General features: G+C 48.3%; 1 protein-coding gene across 1 annotated transcript; it reads left to right on the forward strand.

Annotated features, from left to right (window-relative positions):
• The first annotated feature begins 3863 nt into the window (after positions 1-3863).
• On the forward strand, positions 3864-7079 carry LOC127310813 (uncharacterized). The gene is made up of 2 exons (XM_051341451.1): positions 3864-3965; positions 5880-7079. The coding sequence occupies exons 1-2, from the start codon at positions 3864-3866 to the stop codon at positions 7077-7079; spliced, it is 1302 nt and encodes a 433-aa protein (XP_051197411.1).
• Positions 7080-23409: the final 16330 nt, after the last annotated feature.

Below are 23409 nucleotides of genomic sequence, written 5' to 3' on the forward strand. Positions count from 1 at the left end.
CGCGCAATCGCTGAACCCTGCGCTTTTGGGAACGGCTGAGTCATGTTTGTACCAGCCGATGTTTCATCAGGGCACCACCTTGGACGGTGGTACCTGTCTTCTTCTTCTTCTTGTCCCTCGTCTTCTGAATCCTCGAGATCTTCCCATCGAGGGGACTCAGCACGTTTGCTTTGTGGCGGGAGAGGCCCTAAGCGCTTGAACACGGACACGTTGGCTGCCTCCTTCTTCTTCTGGTTGCATTCTGGGCAATTGCCGATTGTGGGCAATCGGCTCATTCCTGAATCCCAGCAGTGTCTGAAGAAGGGGCAGTCCCAGTGCCTGTCGTTGTCGTCTTGCTCCCTTGATTTTCCTTTGGCACGGCGCTCGTGCTCCTCCTCATCGCGATCATGCCGACGATATCTTCTGGCTTCTCTAGCCAGACGATCTCTTTCATCATCATCGCTGGATCGTCGGCGTTGGTCATACTGACTCACATACTTGTTGAGGAGGTGATCAGAGAGGGGTCGCTGATATCTTATGTTCTTCACTTCTCCCTCTGTTACGTAGCACTTGCCATCATGACGGAGCCGATCGCGTGGAGCGGCCTCCTCTGTGTCCTTGCTGCGAGAGCAGCTGCCCTCGTCTCCATCTTTGCCAGAGTGGTGCCCAGGTCCTACCATGTTGATGCTGAACGAGGATCCTGGCTGGCAACCTTCAGGGTAAGTGCATTCCACCATGTTAACGGCGGGGAAGGGTTGGGTGTCGACCTTCATGGCGTACTGGTTGAAAATCAGACGCCCTTTTTCTATCGCCGCTTGGATGTGCTGACGCCACACCCTGCAGTCGTTGGTGGCATGGGAGAGCGAGTTATGCCATTTGCAGTATGGCTTTCCGTTCAGCTCTTGTACCGTGGGGAATTTGAGACCTTCAGGAATCGTCAACTGCTTCTCCTTGAGCAGGAGGTCGAAGATTTGCTCAGTTTTGGTCACGTCAAAATCAAACCCCCTGGGCGGGCCTGGTGGCTTTACCCATTTGCAGGACACGGGGGTTCCCCCCCGAGTCCATTCAGCCGCTGCTACCTCTTGATCTCCCGCAAAAACTTTGTCTTCCTCTGCCTCGACCAGGACTACTGCACGCTTGAATTTGTCCTGGTATAGGTCCGGGTGGCGCTGTTCATATGCCGACAGTTTCTGAACCATGTGCGCCAGTGAGGGGTAGTCTGCTTGGGAGGCCATGTCCTTGAGCGGTGTTGCAAGGCCCGCTACTGCCAACTCGACTGCTTCCTTTTCAGTCACACGAACCGAATAACATCGGTTCCTAAGAGTCCTGAAGCGCTGGATGTATTCTGTCACAGTTTCCCCATGCTTCTGACGTATTTGTGCTAGATCGGCAAGGCCAGACTCGGAAACCTCTGAGTGGTACTGCATATGGAACTGTTCTTCCAACTGCTTCCAAGTCCGGATCGAGTCTGGTGGCAACGAGGTGTACCACCCGAAAGCCGATCCCGTGAGGGACTGTGAGAAGAACCTCACGCGTAGCGAATCCAACACTGAGGCCGTTCCTAGCTGTGCCAAATATCGGCCCACATGCTCGATGGAGCTGGAACCATCTGATCCACTGAATTTGGAGAAATCAGGGAGCCGATATTTAGGTGGTAGCGGGATCATCTCATAGTCGTCGGGGTACGGCTTGGAATAGCCGATTGCCCTCATTTTCGGCACCATGCCGAACTGGTCTCTCAGTATGGTACTGATCTGATCCGCTGTGCTGGCTGCAGGAGTTGAACTCTGAAGATTCGCCGGGGTGGCGTACTTAGCCAGCCATGTTTGCTTTTCCAGCTCTGAGCCAACTGCAGGAGCTGAGCTCTGGAGGTTCGTCGGGGTGGCGTACTTAGTTAGCCACGTCTGCTTCTCAAGATCTGTCGCTGACGTCCCTCCTGTTTTCCCAGAAGTCCCTGATGTTGTGGCCTGGTTTGTGAGCGCCCAGTTACCGCAATCTGGCACATACGTGCACGTGTACCCGTGAGGGATCTCCTTAGGCGCCTTATGCAAGAACTGGTAGTCATTAGGGTCACCACCGATCTTGTAGACGACGAATGCCGGTGAAGTCGGCACTTCTGGTGCTGCCAACGCAAATGGCAGCGGTGGACGGGACTGGAGTGGCAACTCTCCTTGATGCGTCCCGAGAGCTGGTCCTGACGGCGAGTACTGGTGCCTCATGATCTCCTGGATCACGCGAAGAGCGACACGCTCCAACGTGTTTACCAGGTTCTCAGAGTGGCGGTGTAGCGAGTGAGCCACCAAGTAGTTGATCTCCTGCCGCAGGGACCTGGTGCGTTCTTCCGACGGGGCAGAGAGGTCTATCCCATCGAGTGCACCATTAGGCGAGAACCCCTTCCACCTGATGCCATGTGAACGGGTTCTGTGGAAAGAGCCGATGAGGTCGGCTTCGAGGATGACTTTGATCTCGTCATACTTCTTCTTGAGCTCGTCGGTCAGATCCTCGTACGTGACTGGAGTGCCGTCCGCCATCTCAGATGTAGATGGTGATGTGGTCGATGACGAAGCTTGTCCCACCGGGCGTGCCCGAATGTGTTGCTGTCAAAACCCACCGGCGGGCAGCGACGGGCAACACCGTAGAGCCGGGAACAACCTAGGGCTGCGGCTGGCCGAGGTCCCTCCGAGCGACGGCCCGCAAAGCCTCTGGTACACACGTCCGATGCTGATGCAAGGGCGTGCCACCTGACCTATACCTGGTCAGGAAGGTGATGGAGATGCCTCGCTTAGTTTCCTGCATGGCATACACGTAAACATTAAATACGAGCCTCGATCGGCTCTCAGGTTATCCTGTGAATCGGCTCAAGGAGCCGATCCACCCATGATTCGTACGAGGTGCACGAATATATGGTGGTCCTGCTTGATCAAGATAAAGCTAATGAGATCTACGACGATTTAGGGTTTTCACCGCATAATCGGACCATCCTACTCACGATTGGGCCTCGCGGCCACGCACGGTGATCGTAAGCCGATCCTAGATAGGGCCTAAAAACCAACACGAGGTTGATCCCCGGAACATCCTGTCTAGGACTAGCAAACGACACCCTACGTGCCGCTGGATCCTCCAACCCTTTGTAAGGCCTAACTATTGCAGATATTAAACTAATCCTTGATGAACAAGGAGCAACCGTAACGGATCGGATCTACTAAATAATGATCAAGCGGGGTGCCGCCCCTACACCTAAGATAGGTGTAAGGGCGGCTAGATATGCAAGGGTTGCACTACGATAGCATATTACGCGAAGAACTATGCTAACCCTAACACATCTATGATAACTACGTTGCTCGCCATCAAAAAGGCTTCAGTACGAGCAACGCCTGAACAACATGAAGCTTATGCTGCCTAGATCGCAAGATGCGATCTAGGCAGCATGATGCTTACCGGTAGAAACCCTCGAGACGAAGGAGTTGGCGATGCGCCGAGATTGATTTGTTGGTTGAACGTTGGTTGTTGTTTCTTCCATAAACCCTAGATACATATTTATAGTCCAGGGGACTTTCTAACGTGGGAATAATCCCCACCGTGCACGATACAAACTCTTAACTTTTAATCTAAGATACAATCTACCATAATTAAAGATACACGGGCAATCTAGCCCAAACTCTTCGTGCAAGGCCGCTTCAGAGATCTTCCACGTGTAACCTTCCAAGCCCATCTCCCTTACGGCCCACTTCCTGATTTGGCCAAAATCTGGTGATAACAGCGTCACTGGCACGTCTGGGCGTGGCTCGTTCTGGTCAGTGTGGTGCACGAATTCGTCGAGGCTTGTGTCTGGCACGATCAGGAGGTTGCGAGGAAGCTAGAGGACTTGGTGGTGCAGTGCTGAGATGACCAGAGAGAGGGGTGGCATGGTGGTGCATGGTGAGCACGGGCATGGGCTGGTTTTTGGTCATGGTGACCAAGTGGAAGGGTTGCAGGGGCTTGGACTGGTGCTGAGAGGTGTGATGGATTTCCAGAGCATCAGAAGTTGCCAGGGTTAGACTTGGTCCAAGGTAGAAATTCAGTATGGGCACAAAGTTGATCCCTGCCTGCAAGGTGTTTGTTAAAATGGCCGCAAGAAAATTATTTTTGAATTTTGGAAAGATTTTTGGTGGATTGTAATCTTATATTATTTGAAGTATAATGGAGGTGGTGGTGGTCAAAATGGTGTTGAAATGCAAAATCCCAAAATGCATATGATCTTCATTTTGCATTATGGTTCCAACTTTGCTTGATCACCATTTGAATTTGAGACAGAATTTGCAGGGGTTGTTTTGGGCAAAGTTGTTCATCTTGATGTTGTCTTGGATGAGGTGCAAAGAGTTGGCAAAGTTTAGTTTGAAAAACTTCCAAACCAGGGGCTCAAAGATGGCATCAGGCTAAGATTGTCAATTTTGACCATATTGCATGTGAGTTGGAATTTCAATTTGAGTTGAGTTTCTTTGGTTCCAAAAGTGTTTATAAGTGTTTAGTAACCATTTACAACCAATGGTGCAAGCCAAAATGGTCTAGGTCAAGAATTTGCAAAAATGGCATAAGCCATATGTGAGTGTTGATTTGATTTTTCTATTTTATTTTCTCTTTTCTTTTTCATTCCATTTAAGTGATCAAGAGATCATTGGTTAGGGTTTTAGTACAATGGTAATCACACAAGCAATCAACATGGCAAAATGCACACTAACATAAGTAGAAAGGGTGAGTTATATGCATAGCACTATATGGAGATAAAAAGTTTTTGTTGGTTCTCAATTTTGCATTTTGTAAACTTTCCTTTTCTTCTTTATTGAATTTTTGGGATGTTACAAACCCTTCCCCCTTACAAAAGATCTCGTCCTGAGATCTAAATAAAACTAGGTACTAAAGAGATCTGGGTATTCCTTCTTCATATCTTCTTCACGCTCTCAGGTGGCTTCTTCTTCGGTGTGGTTGCTCCATTGAATCTTCAGGAACTTGATACTCCTGGTGCGGGTGGTCCTGAAAGCTTCTTCAAGGATGCGAATAGGCACTTCACGGTATGTTAGTTCCTTGTTGATATCAATAGCTCTGTGATCGATGTTCTTGAACACTTCTGTCTTCTCCGGTACTTCTAAGCACTTCCAAAGTAGTGAGATGTGAAACACATTGTGCACCGCAGACATTTCTTCCGGTAGTTCAAGCTGATAAGAAACTTCTCCTCGGTGACTCAGAACTTTGAAGGGTCCGACATATCTGGGGGCGAGCTTTCCTCTGAGTTGAAATCTCTGCATTCATTTGAGGGGTGAGACCTTGAGATACACAAAATCTCCGATGTCGAAGGTCATCTCTCGGCGTCTCTTGTCGGTGTAGCTCTTCTGTCTTAACTGGGCGGTCTTGAGGTACTCACGGATCTTCTCCGACCCCTTCTCCACGCCCCTCCCCATGACCGCGAACGCGGCCGAGATCGAGGCGCATCGGGCGGCTCTCGAGGCGTAGAGGAAGAAGGAGCTCGCCGAGCGACAGAAGTTCCGCCTCGAGCAGGATTTGGTGAGAGCTGTTTCTCAGTACTGCCAGCAGCGCAATCGCCTGCGCATGGAGCGAGCTCACCAACAGGGTTTCCCCTCCGCTCGCCTTAACTTCGACGATCCGGACGGGGAGGTCCGAATCGCCCAAGTCCAAAACCACGGCGTCCCGAGTCGAGCCGGGCCGCCGCTGGTCGAGTGGCGCATGGCGAGGCCCTCACCCAGTCGAAGCAACGGTACCCGCACTACCAAAAGCTGGTATACGCCGTACTCAGGGCCCAGCGGCGACTGGCTCCTTACTTCCACGAGCACCCCATCAAGGTCGTCGCTTCAACGCCACTCGCCGACATCATCCTCAATCGCGATGCAACCGGTTGAGTTGCCAAGTGGGCAATCGAGCTCGGCATCCACAACATCACCTACGAGCCACACCGTGCGGTCAAATCCCAGGCGCTGGCTGACTTCTTCGTCGATTGGGAGGAAGCACAACAACCAACCTCCCCGACGGACCTCAAGCACTGGATCATGTACTTCGACTGCTCCAAGAACCTTGAAGGGGCGGGAGCTGGGATCGTCCTCATCTCGCCGAAAGGTAACATTATGAGGTACGTCCTGCAGCTGCAATTCGAACCCTGCACCAACAAGATGGCCGAATACGGGGCACTCCTCCATGGCATGCGAATCGCCAAGGAGATGGGCGCAACAAGACTGCGCTGCTTCGGCGACTCCAATCTCGTCGCTAGTCAGACCTCAGGCACCTGCGACACCACCGACGCCAACATGATCGCCTACAAGCGGGCGGTCGACCAGGCCAGCGCTAGCTTCGCCGGGCACGTCGTCCAATGGGTCAACAGACGCAAGAACGGGGAGGCCGACGCACTCTCCAGGCTCGGCTCCAAGCGACAACCATCTCTGCCGGGCATCTTCCTCGACATCCTCACACACCCGTCGGTGCGAGTACCCCACAAGGTCTACATCGCCGAGCCGCCCGCACCCGACTCCGTGCTAGTCGCAGTCGTCTCAGACGTTGGGGACTGGACGGAGCCGTACATCAACTACCTCGAGCGGCAAGTCCTGCCCATGGACGAGACGGAGGCACACATGATCGTGCGCCGATGCAAGTCCTTCACCATCATCAACCAAGAGCTGTACAAACGCAACATCTCCGGAGTATTTCAGCGGTGCGTCACCGTTGAAGAGGGATGCAAAATCCCGCGTGACATACACGCAGGGGACTGCGGCCACCACGCGGGCGCTTGGTCGATAGTGGCCAAAGCCTTCAGGCAGGACTTGTACTGGCCAACAGCCCACGGAGACGCAGTCGAACTCGTTCGCGCGTGTGTCGGGTGCCAGAAGTACGCGAGCCAATCGCACATGCTAGGCTCGGCACTCAAGACCATCCCCCTCACTTGGCCATTCGCCGTGTGGGGCATGGATATGGTGGGCGAGTTCAAAACAGCCCCAGGAGGATACACTCACCTCCTTGTCGCTATCGACAAATTCACGAAATGGGTCGAAGCAAAATCCATCAAGAAGTGTGACGGCAAAACCGCCACAAAGTTCCTGCGGGAGTTGATCTATCACTAAGGATACCTGATATGGATATCCGGGCCTGGTACTCTAGGACAACCATTGATATGATATTTGGGTCTAAGGTTGTACCAGTAGTTAATTATAATCTTGTTATTAGGAGGTAATTTTGTAGCCAGGTCATGCTGTGGACCATCTAGGATTTTAATAGATTCTGTTTGACATGGGCCTGTCCAAGTCAAACTAGGTTAGGCCCAATAAGGGGGCCGTCCGGCCACCCCACGCCTCGTATAAGTGGAGGTGCGGCTAGGGTTTAAGATAGAACAAGTTTAGTCTAAAAGTTTAGGGTTTCCCTATTGCGTGTGATCACGTGTATCATCCCTCCGGGGGTACGGCGTTACCGTTATCAATTATATCTGCTGCGAAGGTTCTTGTGTTCATCAAGGATTGTCTAGCTCTTGGTTTGAGGCGTATCGTTCATCGATCTGTTGCTTGCTGGATTCGTTCCCTCTTCTCCAGGCTGCGTTCATCGCGTTGTTGGGAGGAATCTCTACCCCAGGTTCTCGCTGTGAAAGATCGGGCATCAACTAAGGAGGATCCAGTGGGTCACTCCCTTATCATGTGGTACCAGAGCAAACCGATCAAAGAGATCGATCATCAAAACCTCGCAAGAAGAAGGAATTGGCGCCGAAGGCCAAGCTCATGTGGAGAAGAAAGGAGGCGCCTGATGACCCACAAGTATAGGGGATCGCAACAGTCTTCGAGGGAAGTAAAACCCAATTTATTGATTCGACACAAGGGGAGACAAAGAACACTTGGAAGCCTTAACAGCGGAGTTGTCAATTCAGCTGCACCTGGAAACAAACTTGCTCGCAAGAGTTTATCAGTAGTAACAGTTTTATGGCAGTAGCAGTAGTGAAATAACAGCAGCAGAGTAACAAAGACAGCAGTAGTGATTTTAGTAAACAGCAGGATTAAAATACTGTAGGCACGGGGACGGATGACGGGCGTTGCATGGATGAGAGAAACTCATGTAACAATCATAGCAGGGCATTTGCAGATAATAATAAAACGGTGTCCAAGTACAAAGCAATCAATAGGCATGTGTTCCATATATAGTCGTGCGTGCTCGCAATGAGAAACTTGCACAACATCTTTTGTCCTACCAGCCGGTGGCAGCCGGGCCTCAAGGGAAACTACTGGATATTAAGGTACTCCTTTTAATAAAGTACCGGAGCAAAGCATTAACATTCCGTGAACACATGTGATCCTCACATCACTACCATTCCCTCCAGTTGTCCCGATTTCTGTCACTTCGGGGCCATCGGTTCCGGACAGCGACATGTGTATACAACTTATAGGTAAGACCATAAACAATGATTATCTTCATGAAACAATAACATGTTCAGATCTGAGATCATGGCACTCGGGCCCTAGTGACAAGCATTAAGCATAACAAGTTGCAACAATATCATCAAAGTACCAATAACAGACACTAGGCACTATGCCCTAACAATCTTATGCTATTACATGACCAATCTCATCCAATCCCTACCATCCCCTTTGGCCTACAGCGGGGGAATTACTCACACATGGATGGGGGAAACATGGCTGGTTGATGTAGAGGCGTTGGCGGTGATGGCGGTGATGATCTCCTCCAATTTCCCGTCCCGGCGGAGTGCCAGAACGGAGACTTCTGGCTCCCGCGACGGAGTTTCGCGATGTGGCGGCGTTCTGGAGGGTTTCTGGCGACTTCGACTTCTCCCCTGGCGTTTTTAGGTCGAGGCCGATAAGTAGTCCGAAGGAGGGCGTCGGAGGCCGGCCGAGGGGGCCACACCACAGGGCCGCGCGGGCCCCCCCTGGGCCGCGCCGCCCTATGGTGTGGGGCCCTCGGGCCTCCACCTCAATTGTCCTTCTGGCTCCGTTAGTTTCCTGGGAAAATAGGGCCTTCTGCATAAATTCCGAGGTTTTTCCCGAAAGTTGGATTTCTGCACAAAAACGAGACACCAGAGCAGTTCTGCTGAAAACAGCGTTAGTCCGTGTTAGTTGCATCCAAAATACACAAATTAGAGGCAAAACAATAGCAAAAGTGTTCGGGAAAGTAGATACGTTTTGGACGTATCAACTCCCCCCAAGTTTAGCTTATTGCTTGTCCTCAAGCAATTCAGTTAACAACTGAGCGATAAAAGAACTTTCACGAACACATTTGCTCATATGATGTATATATTCTCATGCAATGGCTAATACTCGAGCAGTTCATAATGAGATACATGCAAATAAGATCATCTAACAGCTATGTCAATCATGGAGAGGTACCAACAATTAATAAGAAGCATCATGAATCATGTATATAAGCAGGATTGCAATGTTCATAAGAGAGTATGATAAAGTGGTATCTCGCTTGCCTGTATTTGATTGGCAAAACATAAATGCCCGGGCACCTCTGGAGTTCATAGAAAGACTAGAAGTAGTGATTGTCAAAAGATAAATGCATCAAAGTTATACCACAATCAATCATATTTTGAGACAAGCATATTGTACTAAGAATGACAGTTGTGCTCTCAAGATAGTGCTCAAAGAAATAATGGAGACACAACATAAAAGTAAAAGATTGACCCTTCGCAGAGGGAAGCAGAGATTAACATGCGCTAGAGCTTTTCATTTTTATAAAGACAGGAGTAAAATTATTTTGAGAGGTGTTTGTTGTTGTCAACGAATGGTAATGGGTACACTAACTACCTCGCCAACCGGACTTTCAAGAGCGGCTCCCATGAATTATTGCATATTTATTTGGCACTCCTTCCAACCTTTCTTGCGCAAACCATGGCTAACCGAATCCTCGGGTGCCTGCCAACAATCTCATACCATGAAGGAGTGCCTTTTTATTTTAGTTTTATTATGATGATGACACTCCCCCCAACCTTTGCTTACACAAGCCATGGCTAACCGAATCCTTCGGGTGCCGTCCAACAATCACAAACCATGGAGGAGTGTCTATTTAAGTTAATTAATTCGGGACTGGGAATCCCATTGCCAGCTCTTTTTGCAAAATTATTGAATAAGCGGATGTGCCACTAGTCCATATGAGAGTCCGTCAAAAGTAAATGACAAGGTTGAAAGCTAAACACCACATACTTCCTCATGAGCTATGAAACATAAACACAAATTGAGAAGCATTTTGAAGGTTTTAAAGGTAGCGCATGAGAATTTACTTGGAATGGTTTGAAATGCCATGCATAGGTATTTATGGTGGACACTTTGGAATAACTTGGTTTTCATGTGTTTGGAAGCACGAGCAGCGTTCCCGCTCAGTACAAGTGAAGGCTAGCAATAGACTAGGGATCGACAAATCAAGAGAGCAGTAACTGTCATAATCATGCTTGCGGCAAAATATATTAACGGAGGCATAAAAGTGATACAAGAACTCTGAAGCAATATAAATCATCGAGGCTTAATTGACTTTTTGTTCAGTCATATGCATGCGTGAGCATGTGCCAAGTCGATATAAATGAATTATTCAGAGGAGGATACCACAATGCCATACTTACTTATGAATAAAACAATGCAAGCAAACATCCATGACATGCTACTCATATTAATAAATTGGAGCTAAACATGAGAGATCATGAACTACTAGACTTTCTCAAATAACATATACCTCACATGAACCAACTAAGCATGCTCACATGGATGAGTATATGTACAAAAATGAAAACAAATAGAGTTCATACCAGCCTCTCACCACAATCAGATTGTCGTAGATCGTCATTATTGCCTTTTCACTTGTGCAGCTTGGATAATTATGAAATGAAAACCACGCTCCAGCCACCGAAGACCATTGAACTCATAAAGAACTTTGCAAACCAGAGAAGAACAGCAAATATTTTTGGTGTTTTCAAATTAGAAACAAGAACAAGAGGAAACAAGCAAACAAAGCAAAATCTTTTTGGGTTTTCTTATAGCAAACTAGCGATAGCAAATAAAGTGAAACAAATGCAAGAAACCAAAGCAAACAAATGGTGAAGAGAAACAACAGAAATATTTTTGGTCTTTTTGTGTTTTGGGAAGGAAACAAAGCAAAAACAAGAAATAGCAAACTAAAAGAAACACAGAAAAGCGAGATGGCAGAAATCTGCCAAAACCTGACAGCAGTACAGAAATCGATTTTTACAAAAATCTTACGTTGCTCAGATCGAAAAGTGTTCAACTAATGAAAGTTAGATAACAACCTGGGGAACCTGCACAAAAATTGGCAGCTTAAAATGACGCTCTGGATATTTTTAAGAATTTTTACGGTAACGTTCCAGAATCTGTTTTCAGGCAGCATTTCCCCAAATATCATCTTCCTCTCATTAGAAAACCACTCAAACGAACAAAACAAGTATGTGCAAGTATCCAGCAACCATAATATGCAAAGAATGAGTGATGCCGGTATACCTCCCCCCAAGCTTAGGCTTTTGGCCTAAGTGGAGTTCAATCCCATCGATCCCATGAAGTAGTGTCTCCGTAGTATGACGAAGATGGATCGTATTCCGGGTATGTGCTAGAAGAAGCACCCGGATATGTGACGGTGTAATCATAGGAGGGCTCAACGTCCTCGGAGTCATGCTGCTGGTGGAAATCTTGTATCTTCATATGTTCATCCACCTCCTCCTTAGTGCACGACCATGACTGCCTGTCAATACTTAACAAACCTGGTTGGGGAAGAGGGATTTCCTTCTCCTCCCCGTCAGAAAACAACATTCTATACACCATATTATCTAAAGTAGAGTCAGTGGTAACAAAATGATGACTCTTCATAGCAGTAATATCGAGTCTCCTAGGGGCCAATGGCACATCATTAGGATCAATAGGAAGATTAAGAAATGTTAAAACTCGCAGTGCAATGGTTCCTCCAAAAATAGGCCCCCTGGTAGTCAGGCGGCGAGCAATAAGAGCACCAAGGTGATAGGATGTTTGACCAGTAAGTGCAATATTCAGGAAAGCAAGATGGTAGCTAGAGATATTACTAGTGTTCTCCCTACCAAGAATGCTAGTAGCAATGTAGTATGCAAAATACTTAATGGCGGGGAGTTGGATGTTCCTTATCTTGCCCCGCTGAATGGTGCGACAATCATCATCGGTGATCCCTCGGTAGAGCTCCAACAAGTCCCGGGGGTTGTCATCAATCCTACTTGCTGTACCTACAGGGGCAATATCCAAGGCACGACAAAAATCCTTCAATGGCATAGTAACAGGATTACCATAGATCCCGAAGGCAACAGTTGGCTCATAATGTTTGTTGTTGAACTGGAAACTCTCGACGAAGATTTTGGTGAGCAAGTAGTATTGCTCCCTTTCATCTCCCATATAGGTGGTCAACCCTGCCCTGTTGACAAGGGTTAAGAAATCCTCCAGTATCCCTGCATTCCTTAGAAAATCATAACATGGAAAAGTAGAAGCATTAGGAGGCCCGTTGTCCTCTTCGGGCGCGAAGCTAGGCGCGATGATGTCTTCATTGTATGATCGCCTAATCCGGGTGGCGGCCCTAGAAGGCCTCCCGGTGCTGGTGGTCCCTTTCTTGAACAGCTCTCCAAAGCTGAACTTCTTCATAGCTTCTCTGAAATTTTCAACAAATGACATAAAAATTTGATTTGGTGACATATAATTGAGGGAAACTACCATAGGAACTTGCTAGAGTACCAATCATGCATCAAATATAGTTTCTACCACTTAGAACAAGCATGCAAGCTCACTAAACATGTTACCTACAGCAGCAAAATATTCAAGATATACTCAACCAAACGAAATTCTACTTGGATGGGTGGAGGAGTCACATACCGAAGAGCAAATGTGCCAAATTTCAGACAGAAATCTGGGCTGAGCAAAGAGATCGAGAAATCTGGAGCTCTGGAACAAAAACGCGAGAGAGAGGAACTTTGTACGAGTTTTTTCGGGAGAGAGAAGGTGCTGGGAGAAAGAGATGACAAAGTGGGGCAAAGGGGGGCCCACACCACATGGTGGCGCGGCCACCTCCTTGGCCGCGCCGGCCTGTGGTTTGGCGCCCTCTGGTGCCCCACAGGTCATCCTCTGGTGCTCCCAGGTGCCTCGTCGAAAAATAGGACCAACGGTATAATTTTTGTGAATTTTTGAAAACTTTGAAAAAGCACATTTCTGGGTATTTAGTTTATTATTACTGGCCAGGAAATTTTTTGAAATCTTCAAATAACTAAAGAACTTTGCAAATTAAAAGTGCTACAGCAACTAGAGCAAGTGGAGGAAGAAAGATATGTTGTTTACCCTCTCTATGCATATAAAAAGTATCCGTTAACAAGGTTGATCAAGTCTTGTCACCAAATAACTTTTTCATAGCATAAGAAGAAATAAACCTCAAATCAATCATGTTACCTTGAATTGTATTGATATGGATCCAATCACGAGAGTTTGATATTCTTCTTTAGGCTCATATATAGGACAATCAATAGTTCCCACTTTGATAGTTCTCACATTAGAAATAGTATTAACTCCACACGCTTTCTCAATCCTCTTGGGAAAATAAATGGTATGCTCTTTATCATCAACATTGAAAGTAACCTTTCCTTTATTGCAATCAATAACAGCCCCTGCGGTGTTAAGAAAAGGTCTCCCAAGAATAATAGACATATTATCATCTTCCGGCATTTCCAACACAACAAAATCAGTTAATATCAAGCAGTTAGTAGTAACTTGAACAGGAACATTCTCACATATACCAACAGGAATAGCAGTAGATTTATCAGCCATTTGCAAAGATATATCAGTAGGTATCAACTTATCTAAATAAAGTCTCTTATAAAGAGAAAAAGGCATAACACTAACACCGGCTCCCAAGTCACATAGAGCAGTTTTAACATAATTATTCTTAATAGAACAAGGAATAGTAGGTATACCTGGGTCGCCCAACTTCTTTGGAACTTTGCCATTGAAAGAGTAATTAGCAAGCATAGTGGAAATTTCCTCATTGGGGATTTTCCTTTTGTTAGTAACAATATCTTTCATATACTTTGAATAAGGAGGCAATTTAATAGCATCAGTCAAAGGGATTTGCAAGAATAAAGGTTTCATCCAATCGCAAAATTTATTATAGTGTTCTTCTTCCTTTGATTTTAGTTTCTTAGCAGGAAAGGGCATTTGCTTTTGGACCCAAGGTTCTCTTTCATTACCATGTTTCTCAGCAATAAAGTCTTCTTTAGTATACTTTTTATTTTTAGCTTGCTTTTCAGGTTCTTCTTCAACCTCTTCTTTATCAGGAGTATCATTCTTATCATTATCTTTATCATGTTCATTACCACTTTCAGTTTCAGCATCAGAAATAGAAATACTATTAGGATCATTAACAGATTCAGAGGATTCTACAACATTTTTATGTTTCTTCTTCTTTTTCTTCTTAGAATGAGCACTAGGTTCAATGTGTTGAGAATCTTGTTCAATTCTTTTGGGATGCCCTTCAGGATATAGAGGATCCTGGGTAGAGACACCACCTCTAGTTGTTACTTCATAAGCATGTTTCTCTTTAGAATTATTCCCCAACAAGTCATTTTGCACTTTAGTGAGTTGATCAATTTGAGTTTGAATCATATGAAAATGTTTAACAAGCATCTTAACATCATTGGAGGTTCTCTCTACAATATCATGCAATTCACTAATAGCTTGAGAATTTTCCATTAAATGATTCTCTACTCTCATATTAAAATTTTCTTGCTTAACAATATAATTATCAAACTCATCTAAGCATTGTGCAGGAGGTTTCGAATGCGGAATATCTTCCCTAGTAAAGCGTTGAAGGGAGTTTACCTCAATCATGGATGAAGGGGGAATTATCTCACATATATCTTCTATAGGAGGTAGATTCTTCACATCTTCAGATTTAATACCTTTCTCCTTGAGAGACTTCTTGGCTTCCCTCATATCTTCATCATTCAATTTAATTAAACCCCTCTTCTTCAATATTGGCTTTGGAGTTGGTTCAGGCGTAGTCCAATCATCATGATTCCGGCTTATTTTAGCCAATAATTCTTCAGCGTCATTGCAGAGTTCTTTTCCCGAAACACAACCAGCACAACTATCCAGGTATGCCCTAGACTCAATGGTTAGTCCGCTATAAAATATATCAAGTAAATCATGCTTTTCAGATCATGATCAAAGCCGAGCTCTAATAAGAGAACAAAATCTCGCCCAAGCCTCGTGCAATTTCTCTTCATCTCCCTGGTCAAAATTATAAATTCTCTGCAAAGCAATATGTTGAGCACTAGCGAGAAAGTATTTGCGGAAGAAAACATCAAGCAATTCTTTCGGACTTTTAATAGAATTAGGTGGCAAATTATTATACCAAGTTTTAGCGTCATCCTTTAATGAGAATGGAAAGATTTTAGCAACAAAGTAAGTACGCATCTTGACATCATCGTAAAACAAGCTACTCGTAGTAGATAACTCACCATGTGTTCAACAAGACTTTCTTTTTCAGTACCACAAAAGGGTGTTTTCTCAACAATAGCTATATGAGATAGATCAAGAGAAAAATCATAATCTTTATCCTTAATGTTTATGGGAGATGTGGCAAACTTAGGATCAGGAGACAGTTTATATCTAATAAAGATGTTCGCAAGCAGCTTTTTAATTTTTCTTGCATCAGTAGTAGCATTGCATTTTTCAATAAAATCATCATTAAGCTCCACATAATCTTCCTCAGGATCATCACTAAAATAATCAAGTTCAGGTGAACTAACAGGTGTAGTAGCATTAGGAGTTTCAGTATTTTCAATTTGTCTAGACCTAGCAATTGTAGCATCTAGAAAAGATCCCAATGAACCACTATCATCAAGCACAGCAGAAATATTATCAATATTATGAGAGTGTTCAGATTCAGCAGATGTACCCGCATGCGAAGCATGTGGCGGTGAAACAAGTTTATCAATCACAGATGGTGAATCAAGTGTAGCGGAGGTACTCAGAATTGTACCTTTTCTTGTAGTGGATGGTAATATGGCGATCTTAGTATCGAGAGGTTTACCCATGATGGAGAATTTGCAGCGAACAATATTAATCCAAGTGAACTTCCAAATAAAGCTATGCTCCCCGGCAACGGCGCCAGAAAATAGTCTTGATGACCCACAAGTATAGGGGATCGCAACAGTCTTCGAGGGAAGTAAAACCCAATTTATTGATTCGACACAAGGGGAGACAAAGAACACTTGGAAGCCTTAACAGCGGAGTTGTCAATTCAGCTGCACCTGGAAACAAACTTGCTCGCAAGAGTTTATCGATAGTAACAGCTTTATGGCGTAGCAGTAGTGAAATAACAAAGAAAGAGAGTAACAAAGACAGCAGTAGTGATTTTAGTAAACAAAGCAGGATTAAAATACTGTAGGCACGGGGACGGATGACGGGCGTTGCATGGATGAGAGAAACTCATGTAACAATCATAGCAGGGCATTTGCAGATAATAATAAAACGGTGTCCAAGTACAAAGCAATCAATAGGCATGTGTTCCATATATAGTCGTGCGTGCTCGCAATGAGAAACTTGGACAACATCTTTTGTCCTACCAGCCGGTGGCAGCCGGGCCTCAAGGGAAACTACTGGATATTAAGGTACTCCTTTTCATAAAGTACCGGAGCAAAGCATTAACATTCCGTGAACACATGTGATCCTCACATCACTACCATTCCCTCCGGTTGTCCCGATTTCTGTCACTTCGGGGCCATCGGTTCCGGACAGCGACATGTGTATACAACTTATAGGTAAGACCATAAACAATGATTATCTTCATGAAACAATAACATGTTCAGATCTGAGATCATGGCACTCGGGCCCTAGTGACAAGCATTAAGCATAACAAGTTGCAACAATATCATCAAAGTACCAATAACAGACACTAGGCACTATGCCCTAACAATCTTATGCTATTACATGACCAATCTCATCCAATCCCTACCATCCCCTTCGGCCTACAGCGGGGGAATTACTCACACATGGATGGGGGAAACATGGCTGGTTGATGTAGAGGCGTTGGCGGTGATGGCGGTGATGATCTCCTCCAATTCCCCGTCCCGGCGGAGTGCCAGAACGGAGACTTCTGGCTCCCGCGACGGAGTTTCGCGATGTGGCGGCGTTCTGGAGGGTTTCTGGCGACTTCGACTTCTCCCCTGGCGTTTTTAGGTCGAGGCCGATAAGTAGTCCGAAGGAGGGCGTCGGAGGCCGGCCGAGGGGGCCACACCACAGGGCCGCGCGGGCCCCCCCTGGGCCGCGCCGCCCTATGGTGTGGGGCCCTCGGGCCTCCACCTCAATTGTCCTTCTGGCTCCGTTAGTTTCCTGGGAAAATAGGGCCTTCTGCATAAATTCCGAGGTTTTTCCCGAAAGTTGGATTTCTGCACAAAAAACGAGACACCAGAGCAGTTCTGCTGAAAACAGCGTTAGTCCGTGTTAGTTGCATCCAAAATACACAAATTAGAGGCAAAACAATAGCAAAAGTGTTCGGGAAAGTAGATACGTTTTGGACGTATCAGCGCCAAGTGTTGTATCAAGTCGAGAAGGCCGCGAGGGAGGATGTGGTGTGGAAGGCAAGCAAGACTTGAGGACGGCGAGGACGTGTCATGTTCATATCACGTCACCTTTTTTCAGAAGACCCTCACACGTTGGGGACAACGCTTCTTGAAGAAGGGGAGAGATGATATGGATATCCGGGCCTGGTACTCTAGGACAGCAATTGATATGATATTTGGGTCTAAGGTTGTACCAGTAGTTAATTATAATCTTGTTATTAGGAGATAATAATGTAGCCAGGTCATGCTGTGGACCATCTACGGTTTTAATAGAGTCTGTTTGACTTGGGCCTGTCCAAGTCAAACTAGGTTAGGCCCAATAAGGGGGCCGGCCGGCCACCCCACCCCTCATATAAGTGGAGGTGCGGCTAGGGTTTAGGATAGAACAAGTTTAGTCTAAAAGTTTAGGGTTTCCCTATTGCGTGTGATCACGTGTATCATCCCTCCGGGGGTACGGCGCTGCCGTTATCTATTATATCCGCTGCGAAGGTTCTTGTGTTCATCAAGGATTGTCTAGCTCTTGGTTTGAGGCGTATCGTTCATCGATCCGTTGCTTGCTGGATTCGTTCCCTCTTCTCCAGGCTACGTTCATCGCGTTGTTGGGAGGAATCTCTACCCCAGGTTCTCGCCATGAAAGATCGGGCATCAACTAAGGAGGATCTAGTGGGTCGCTCCCTTATCAATACCCGCACAGCATCATCACCAACAACGGCACGAACTTCGCCAAAGGTGAGATAGCGGACTTCTGCGAGGAAAAGGGGATCCGACTCGACCTCGCCTCAGTCACGCACCCCGAGTCCAACGACCAAGCAGAGCGAGCAAACCAGAGAATCCTTCACGGATCAAGCCGCGACTGGAGGTGTCCCTGGAGCGCGCGGCTGGATGCTGGGCGGAAGAATTGCCCTCCGTACTCTGGGGCATTCGCACAACTCCAAACTTGTCGACGGGCTATACGCCTTTCTTCCTAGTATACGGCGCGGAAGCAGTCATGCCCACAGACATCGACCACGACTGGCCACACGTCGTGAACTACGCCGAGGAAGAAAACGAGCTCGCCCGTCAGACGGAGTCGATCTCCTCGACGAGGAACGAGACCTCGCACTCTCCATAATGGTCATATGCTAGCAAGGCCTCCGACGCTATCACAGTCGCCGAGTCCGCAGTTGATCCTTCCAGGAAGGCGACCTGGTCCTTCGGCTAATCTAGGAGAAGAAAGGTATGCACAAGCTATCTCCGCCATGGGAAGGGCCATTCACCATCAGCCGCATACTCGGCAACGACGCCTACTACCTCACCGATGTGTGCAAAGACGACAAAGGCGAGCCGCTCACCAGAGAGGTCGAACGGCCATGCAACATCATTCTCCTTCGCCGGTTCTATACCTAGTCGCCATGTAAGCAGCAGTCACACATCAATAAAGATAATGTTCACTCCTTTCGCATTCGCCTATCCTCACATCTAATCGTGCTCCGCACGAACATATATCCCAAGTCGCCGTACGAGCCAGTCGCCCAGCTACGCAGCTCAGGAACCGGGAGACTTTCGCTTGCTTCTATTGATAGAGCAATCCACGATCAGCCAAGTAGCTCGGCTAACAAGGACGCGGTGGTTAAGCAAGTCGCAACACCAGGGCTAGCCCATTCCCCGTTCCTTACGTCGTCAAGCGAAAACGGTGACTGGGTCCTACAGTAGGGTCGCTCGCTCGACCAGCCCACCGGGCCCTAGCAACCGATCAATGCTACGCCACACAACATACCAATGCCCTTATCTACCCTAGGACAGTGACTTGGAAAGGCTAAGTACTACGACCGGGAACTCCACAAAATGGACCCACAGCTCGCCAAGGAAAAACGCCGAAACTAGAAACTCCTTCGGGGTCGCCATGCGATTGGCCCACCGGGCCACGATGAGCGGCGCGCTACAAAACTGCGCACCCCAATCTCCACTCCCCCTTTGAAGCAGCTAATCGCCCTATATGACTACGTACCGCGACTGGGGACTTTGCAAAACGAACACCCAACTCAAACAGGAAAACAGTCATGCCGATAGCCTTCATCCGAGTCGCCAAGCGACTGGCCAGTCAGACCATGTCGGCCAACAAATAAGAAAAACAAAATAGCTCGAAACAACACAAACAATACACTGAAGTGAATTAAAAATCGTTAAACAAAGTAACACACAAGATTATCGCCAACCAAAAGACCCCGCGAGTTGCCTACGCAGACTCACACGAGTACAAAAATTCTTTATTACAGGAACAAAGGGGGGGGGGGGGGGAAACTTCACCCCACAAGCAACACTACCCTATTCGGAAGGGCCAGCCTCGGAGTCGACCACCGGCTCCGCCCCACCGTCTCCATGAAGGAACTTCGGAGTGTACTTCACGACGGGATACGTCGACAAGGCATTCGTGGCGGCGGCGTGGAACAAGCGCTCGACGGGGAAGTCCTTCGGCTTCTCCGCGACATGTTTCGCCTCAGTGTCCTCCGGAGCTGTCTGGCTGACGATGTGCGTCTCCAGGTCCGTCGTCGCCAACACGCGGTCCACGTATGGACGGACCAGTTCCATAAGGCGCAGCATCTCTGCGATGTCGAAGTCGCCGGTCTCAGACGGGAACCCCGCCGTCACTTCCTCCACGTCGAAGCCCTCGGAGTAGTGGGCAAGCACCCTGCTCAGAGCATGGTGATACCCACCCGGCAAGACGAGTGGCGCAGCCAGTCCACCACGGCAGGGACATCGGTGACATCCTTGAAGACCGAAGCAGCGTCGCGTGGAATCCGCTCCCGTGGGCTCAAGTACTGAAGCGCCGCCTGGATATCCCCCGCACATTTAATAATGCGCGTCGTCGTGGTCTCCAGACATTCGCGGGGGGTCGCCGTCTCCACGAAATCGCAAGTCCCTGGAAGAAGAAAGCAAACAAGTTAGCACTCGTCATGCCCGGGGACTGCCCCCCCCCCCCCCCCCCCCCAAGCGGACTCGCCACGCTCGGGGACTGGCGCCCCAAGCGGACTCACCATGCTCGGGAACTGGCCCCCCAAGCGGACTCGCCATGCTCGGGGACTGCCCCCCAAGCGGACTCTCCATGCTCGGGGACTGGCCCCCCAAGCGGACTCGCCACTCTTGGGGATTGGCCCCCCAAGCGGACTCACCACGCTCGGGAACTGCCCCCCAAGCGAACCCGCCACGCCCGGGGACTGGAACCCCTAGCGGACTCGCCACGCTCGGGGACTGGCAACTCCAGCACGAGAGGTAAAAAAAGAAGTAAAAAAGAACACGAACACTCACCAAGAAGCTGCCGCGACATCTCCCGGACGAAGGACTCGAAGCCAGTCTTCTCCTGCTGTATCGACAGGATGGTGGCAACAGAAGCCTCCATCAATAAGACACCCTTCTTCCTCCTTGGGCTGGTTGCTTCTTCTACTCTCTCTCTCTACTCCATTGTTTCCCTTGAGAAGCTTCCTTTCCCTCTAATCCCTCAATTATTCTTGCACCTATTTGAGGGAAAAGAGAGAGGAGATCTAGATCTACAACTTGACCAATCAAATCCCTCTCTTTGTGAGGGGAATCCACTAGATCTAGATCTTGGAGAAATTTGGTGTTCCTCCTCTTATTTGTTATTCCTCTCTTATTTCGCTAATAGTTTTTGTAGCTTTGTTGGAATTTGAGAGAGAAGGACTTGAGCATCTTTGTGGTGTTCTTGCCATTGCATTTGATGCATCGGTTTGATTTCTCCACGGTGATTCGTGGAGGTGAAAGCAAGAAAGTTGTTATGGGTTCTTGGAACTCTAGACGGATTTGAGGCCTTTGTGGTGATTTGTTGAGAGCGTCCAATTAAGTTGTGGATGTGTGCCCAACCTTTGTGTAAAGCCCGGTTTCCACCTCGAAGGAAATCCCTTAGTGGAACCGTGACCTAGGCCTTTGTGGCGAGGGTCACCGGAGAATAAGGTGAGGCACCTTCGTGGCGCTCGGTGTAATGTGACTACCGCATTTTGGGGTGAGGCATTTGTGACGTTGGTGTGCATCGAGCAACCACACCTCAAGGTGAGGCCATTTGTGGCGTTCGGGAGAACTAAGCCACCGCAACTCTCCAACGGAGATTAGCACTCGCAAGAGTGTGAACTTCGGGATAAATCACCGTCTCCCGTTTGCCTCACTTATCTCTATGCCCGAGTTCTTTACTTATGAATTTCCGCTTTACTTTGTGATAGTCATCGTGCTTGAAGTTATATACTTGCTATCACATAGTTATTTATATTAATTAGCATCAATTGTTGGTGCACATAGGTGAACCATAGTATATATGCTTTCGGTTTGACAAAGTAACACTAGTTTTATTCCGCATTTGTTAAGCCTATTTTGTAAAAAATTTAAACCGCCTATTCACTCCCTCCCTCTAGGCAACATTCGGGTCCTTTTAATTTCTTCCCCATAGCGTCGGTCGGGTGGATGGGGTGGGCTCTGGCAATGGTGTGGCCGGGGAAATAGGCGCCGATAGCGTTCCTTTAAGAGGCTCGAGCATCATCTCGCCTTTAATGTCTTGCCACTGCGATGCCACCCAGCAGTGCACGCTCACGAAAGCCGAGGGGTGCCATTAACGCGGCCCTGGAAAGCTGCGGTACGTCACCCGAAAGTAATGCCGCGGAAGATGAAGCATCTGTGTCCCTGCCATGCGGGCCCGTGCGAGGACCGGGCGGACGACCGCAGCGTCCGCAAAGACGCAAACCTGACGCATATTTGGGCCACGTTTGTGTCGCTGCAGACGCCCGATCACTATGCGTCATCCCGCTGGAGGTGGTACCAGACACATTTTCGCCCCAGACGGACGCAAACGGTCGTCAACGTCCGTTTACGTCGTCTCGTTGGAGATGGCCTAATAATAAAGGAGCTAAGATTGCTGCCAAACGTTCAACATTTTTTTGACAGATTTACCCTCCCACCGTATCACATAATGCTGCAGGTTATCATTGTACCGGTTGGCTCGTTTTATTTCCTCCGGTCTAAGCTTCTCGAATGAATCCCCCTCCTCCACTGATAGCTGACTGCACGGTTCTTGAGATACCCATGGATCGGTTTCAATCCTCCTGCACCGGCACCGCCGCCCTGTGTTATCGGCAGCGATGCTCGTCCAATCCCGCTATGATGCTCCTTTCCTAAAAAATTCTACTCTGACAGGAACTTTGACCGTGCTACAAATCAATCTATGATCGAAATCGAGGTTTCAAAGAACCACGGTGGGGATCAAGGCGGACGACAAGCGGAAACCAGCTACAGGCCATGGTGGACGCTGCGGGCACTAGGAGGTGCATCGTCGGGCGCCGTCATCGTCGCCAAAATTGAGCCCATGGACGCCCGCTCTCAACACTGAAGGCGGAGAGGAGAATTAAATAGGAGGCCAATCCGGTTCAGGCCGGAGCGCTGCTGCCGGACATGGAGGAGGCCGCCCGACATGCATGCTCCGCCTCGCAGCGGCCACCGCTACATGGGGTCGCGCGGACGCGGCTGAAGGGGCCAGGGCGGGGCGGATGCTGGGCGAGCCGGCGCTCGTCGAGATCCGCGGGTAGGCGACGCTGGCGGGTGAATGCAGAGCTCTGGAGGAGGGCTGTGATCCGTGAGGAACGACATGGCGGTGACGCGCTTGCTTGCTTGCTTGCTCGGGTGCGTCTAGGCGAGCCGAGCGGGGCGGAGGCTGGGTGAAGCGGCGCGTCAAGCTTCACGGGGACGCGGCGCTGGCGGGTGGAGGCAAAGGTCACCGGGGTGGGGCGCCGCGAGGTCGCTCAGATGCGCTGCTGTTGCAGTGTTGCCGCCATGAGACAGGAGGGGCGGATCAG

The sequence above is a fragment of the Lolium perenne genome, chromosome 6 (assembly GCF_019359855.2).
Source record: "Lolium perenne isolate Kyuss_39 chromosome 6, Kyuss_2.0, whole genome shotgun sequence".
Lineage (NCBI taxonomy): Eukaryota > Viridiplantae > Streptophyta > Magnoliopsida > Poales > Poaceae > Lolium > Lolium perenne.

Bases quoted from the DNA above. Each gene is read 5' to 3' on its own strand.
- LOC127310813 (XM_051341451.1), top strand. From the start codon at position 3,864: ATGACCAGAGAGAGGGGTGGCATGGTGGTGCATGGTGAGCACGGGCAT. The intron at 3,966-5,879 runs GTGCTGAGAGGT...TGAGTTGCCAAG, and splicing joins GGTTGCAGGGGCTTGGACTG to TGGGCAATCGAGCTCGGCAT.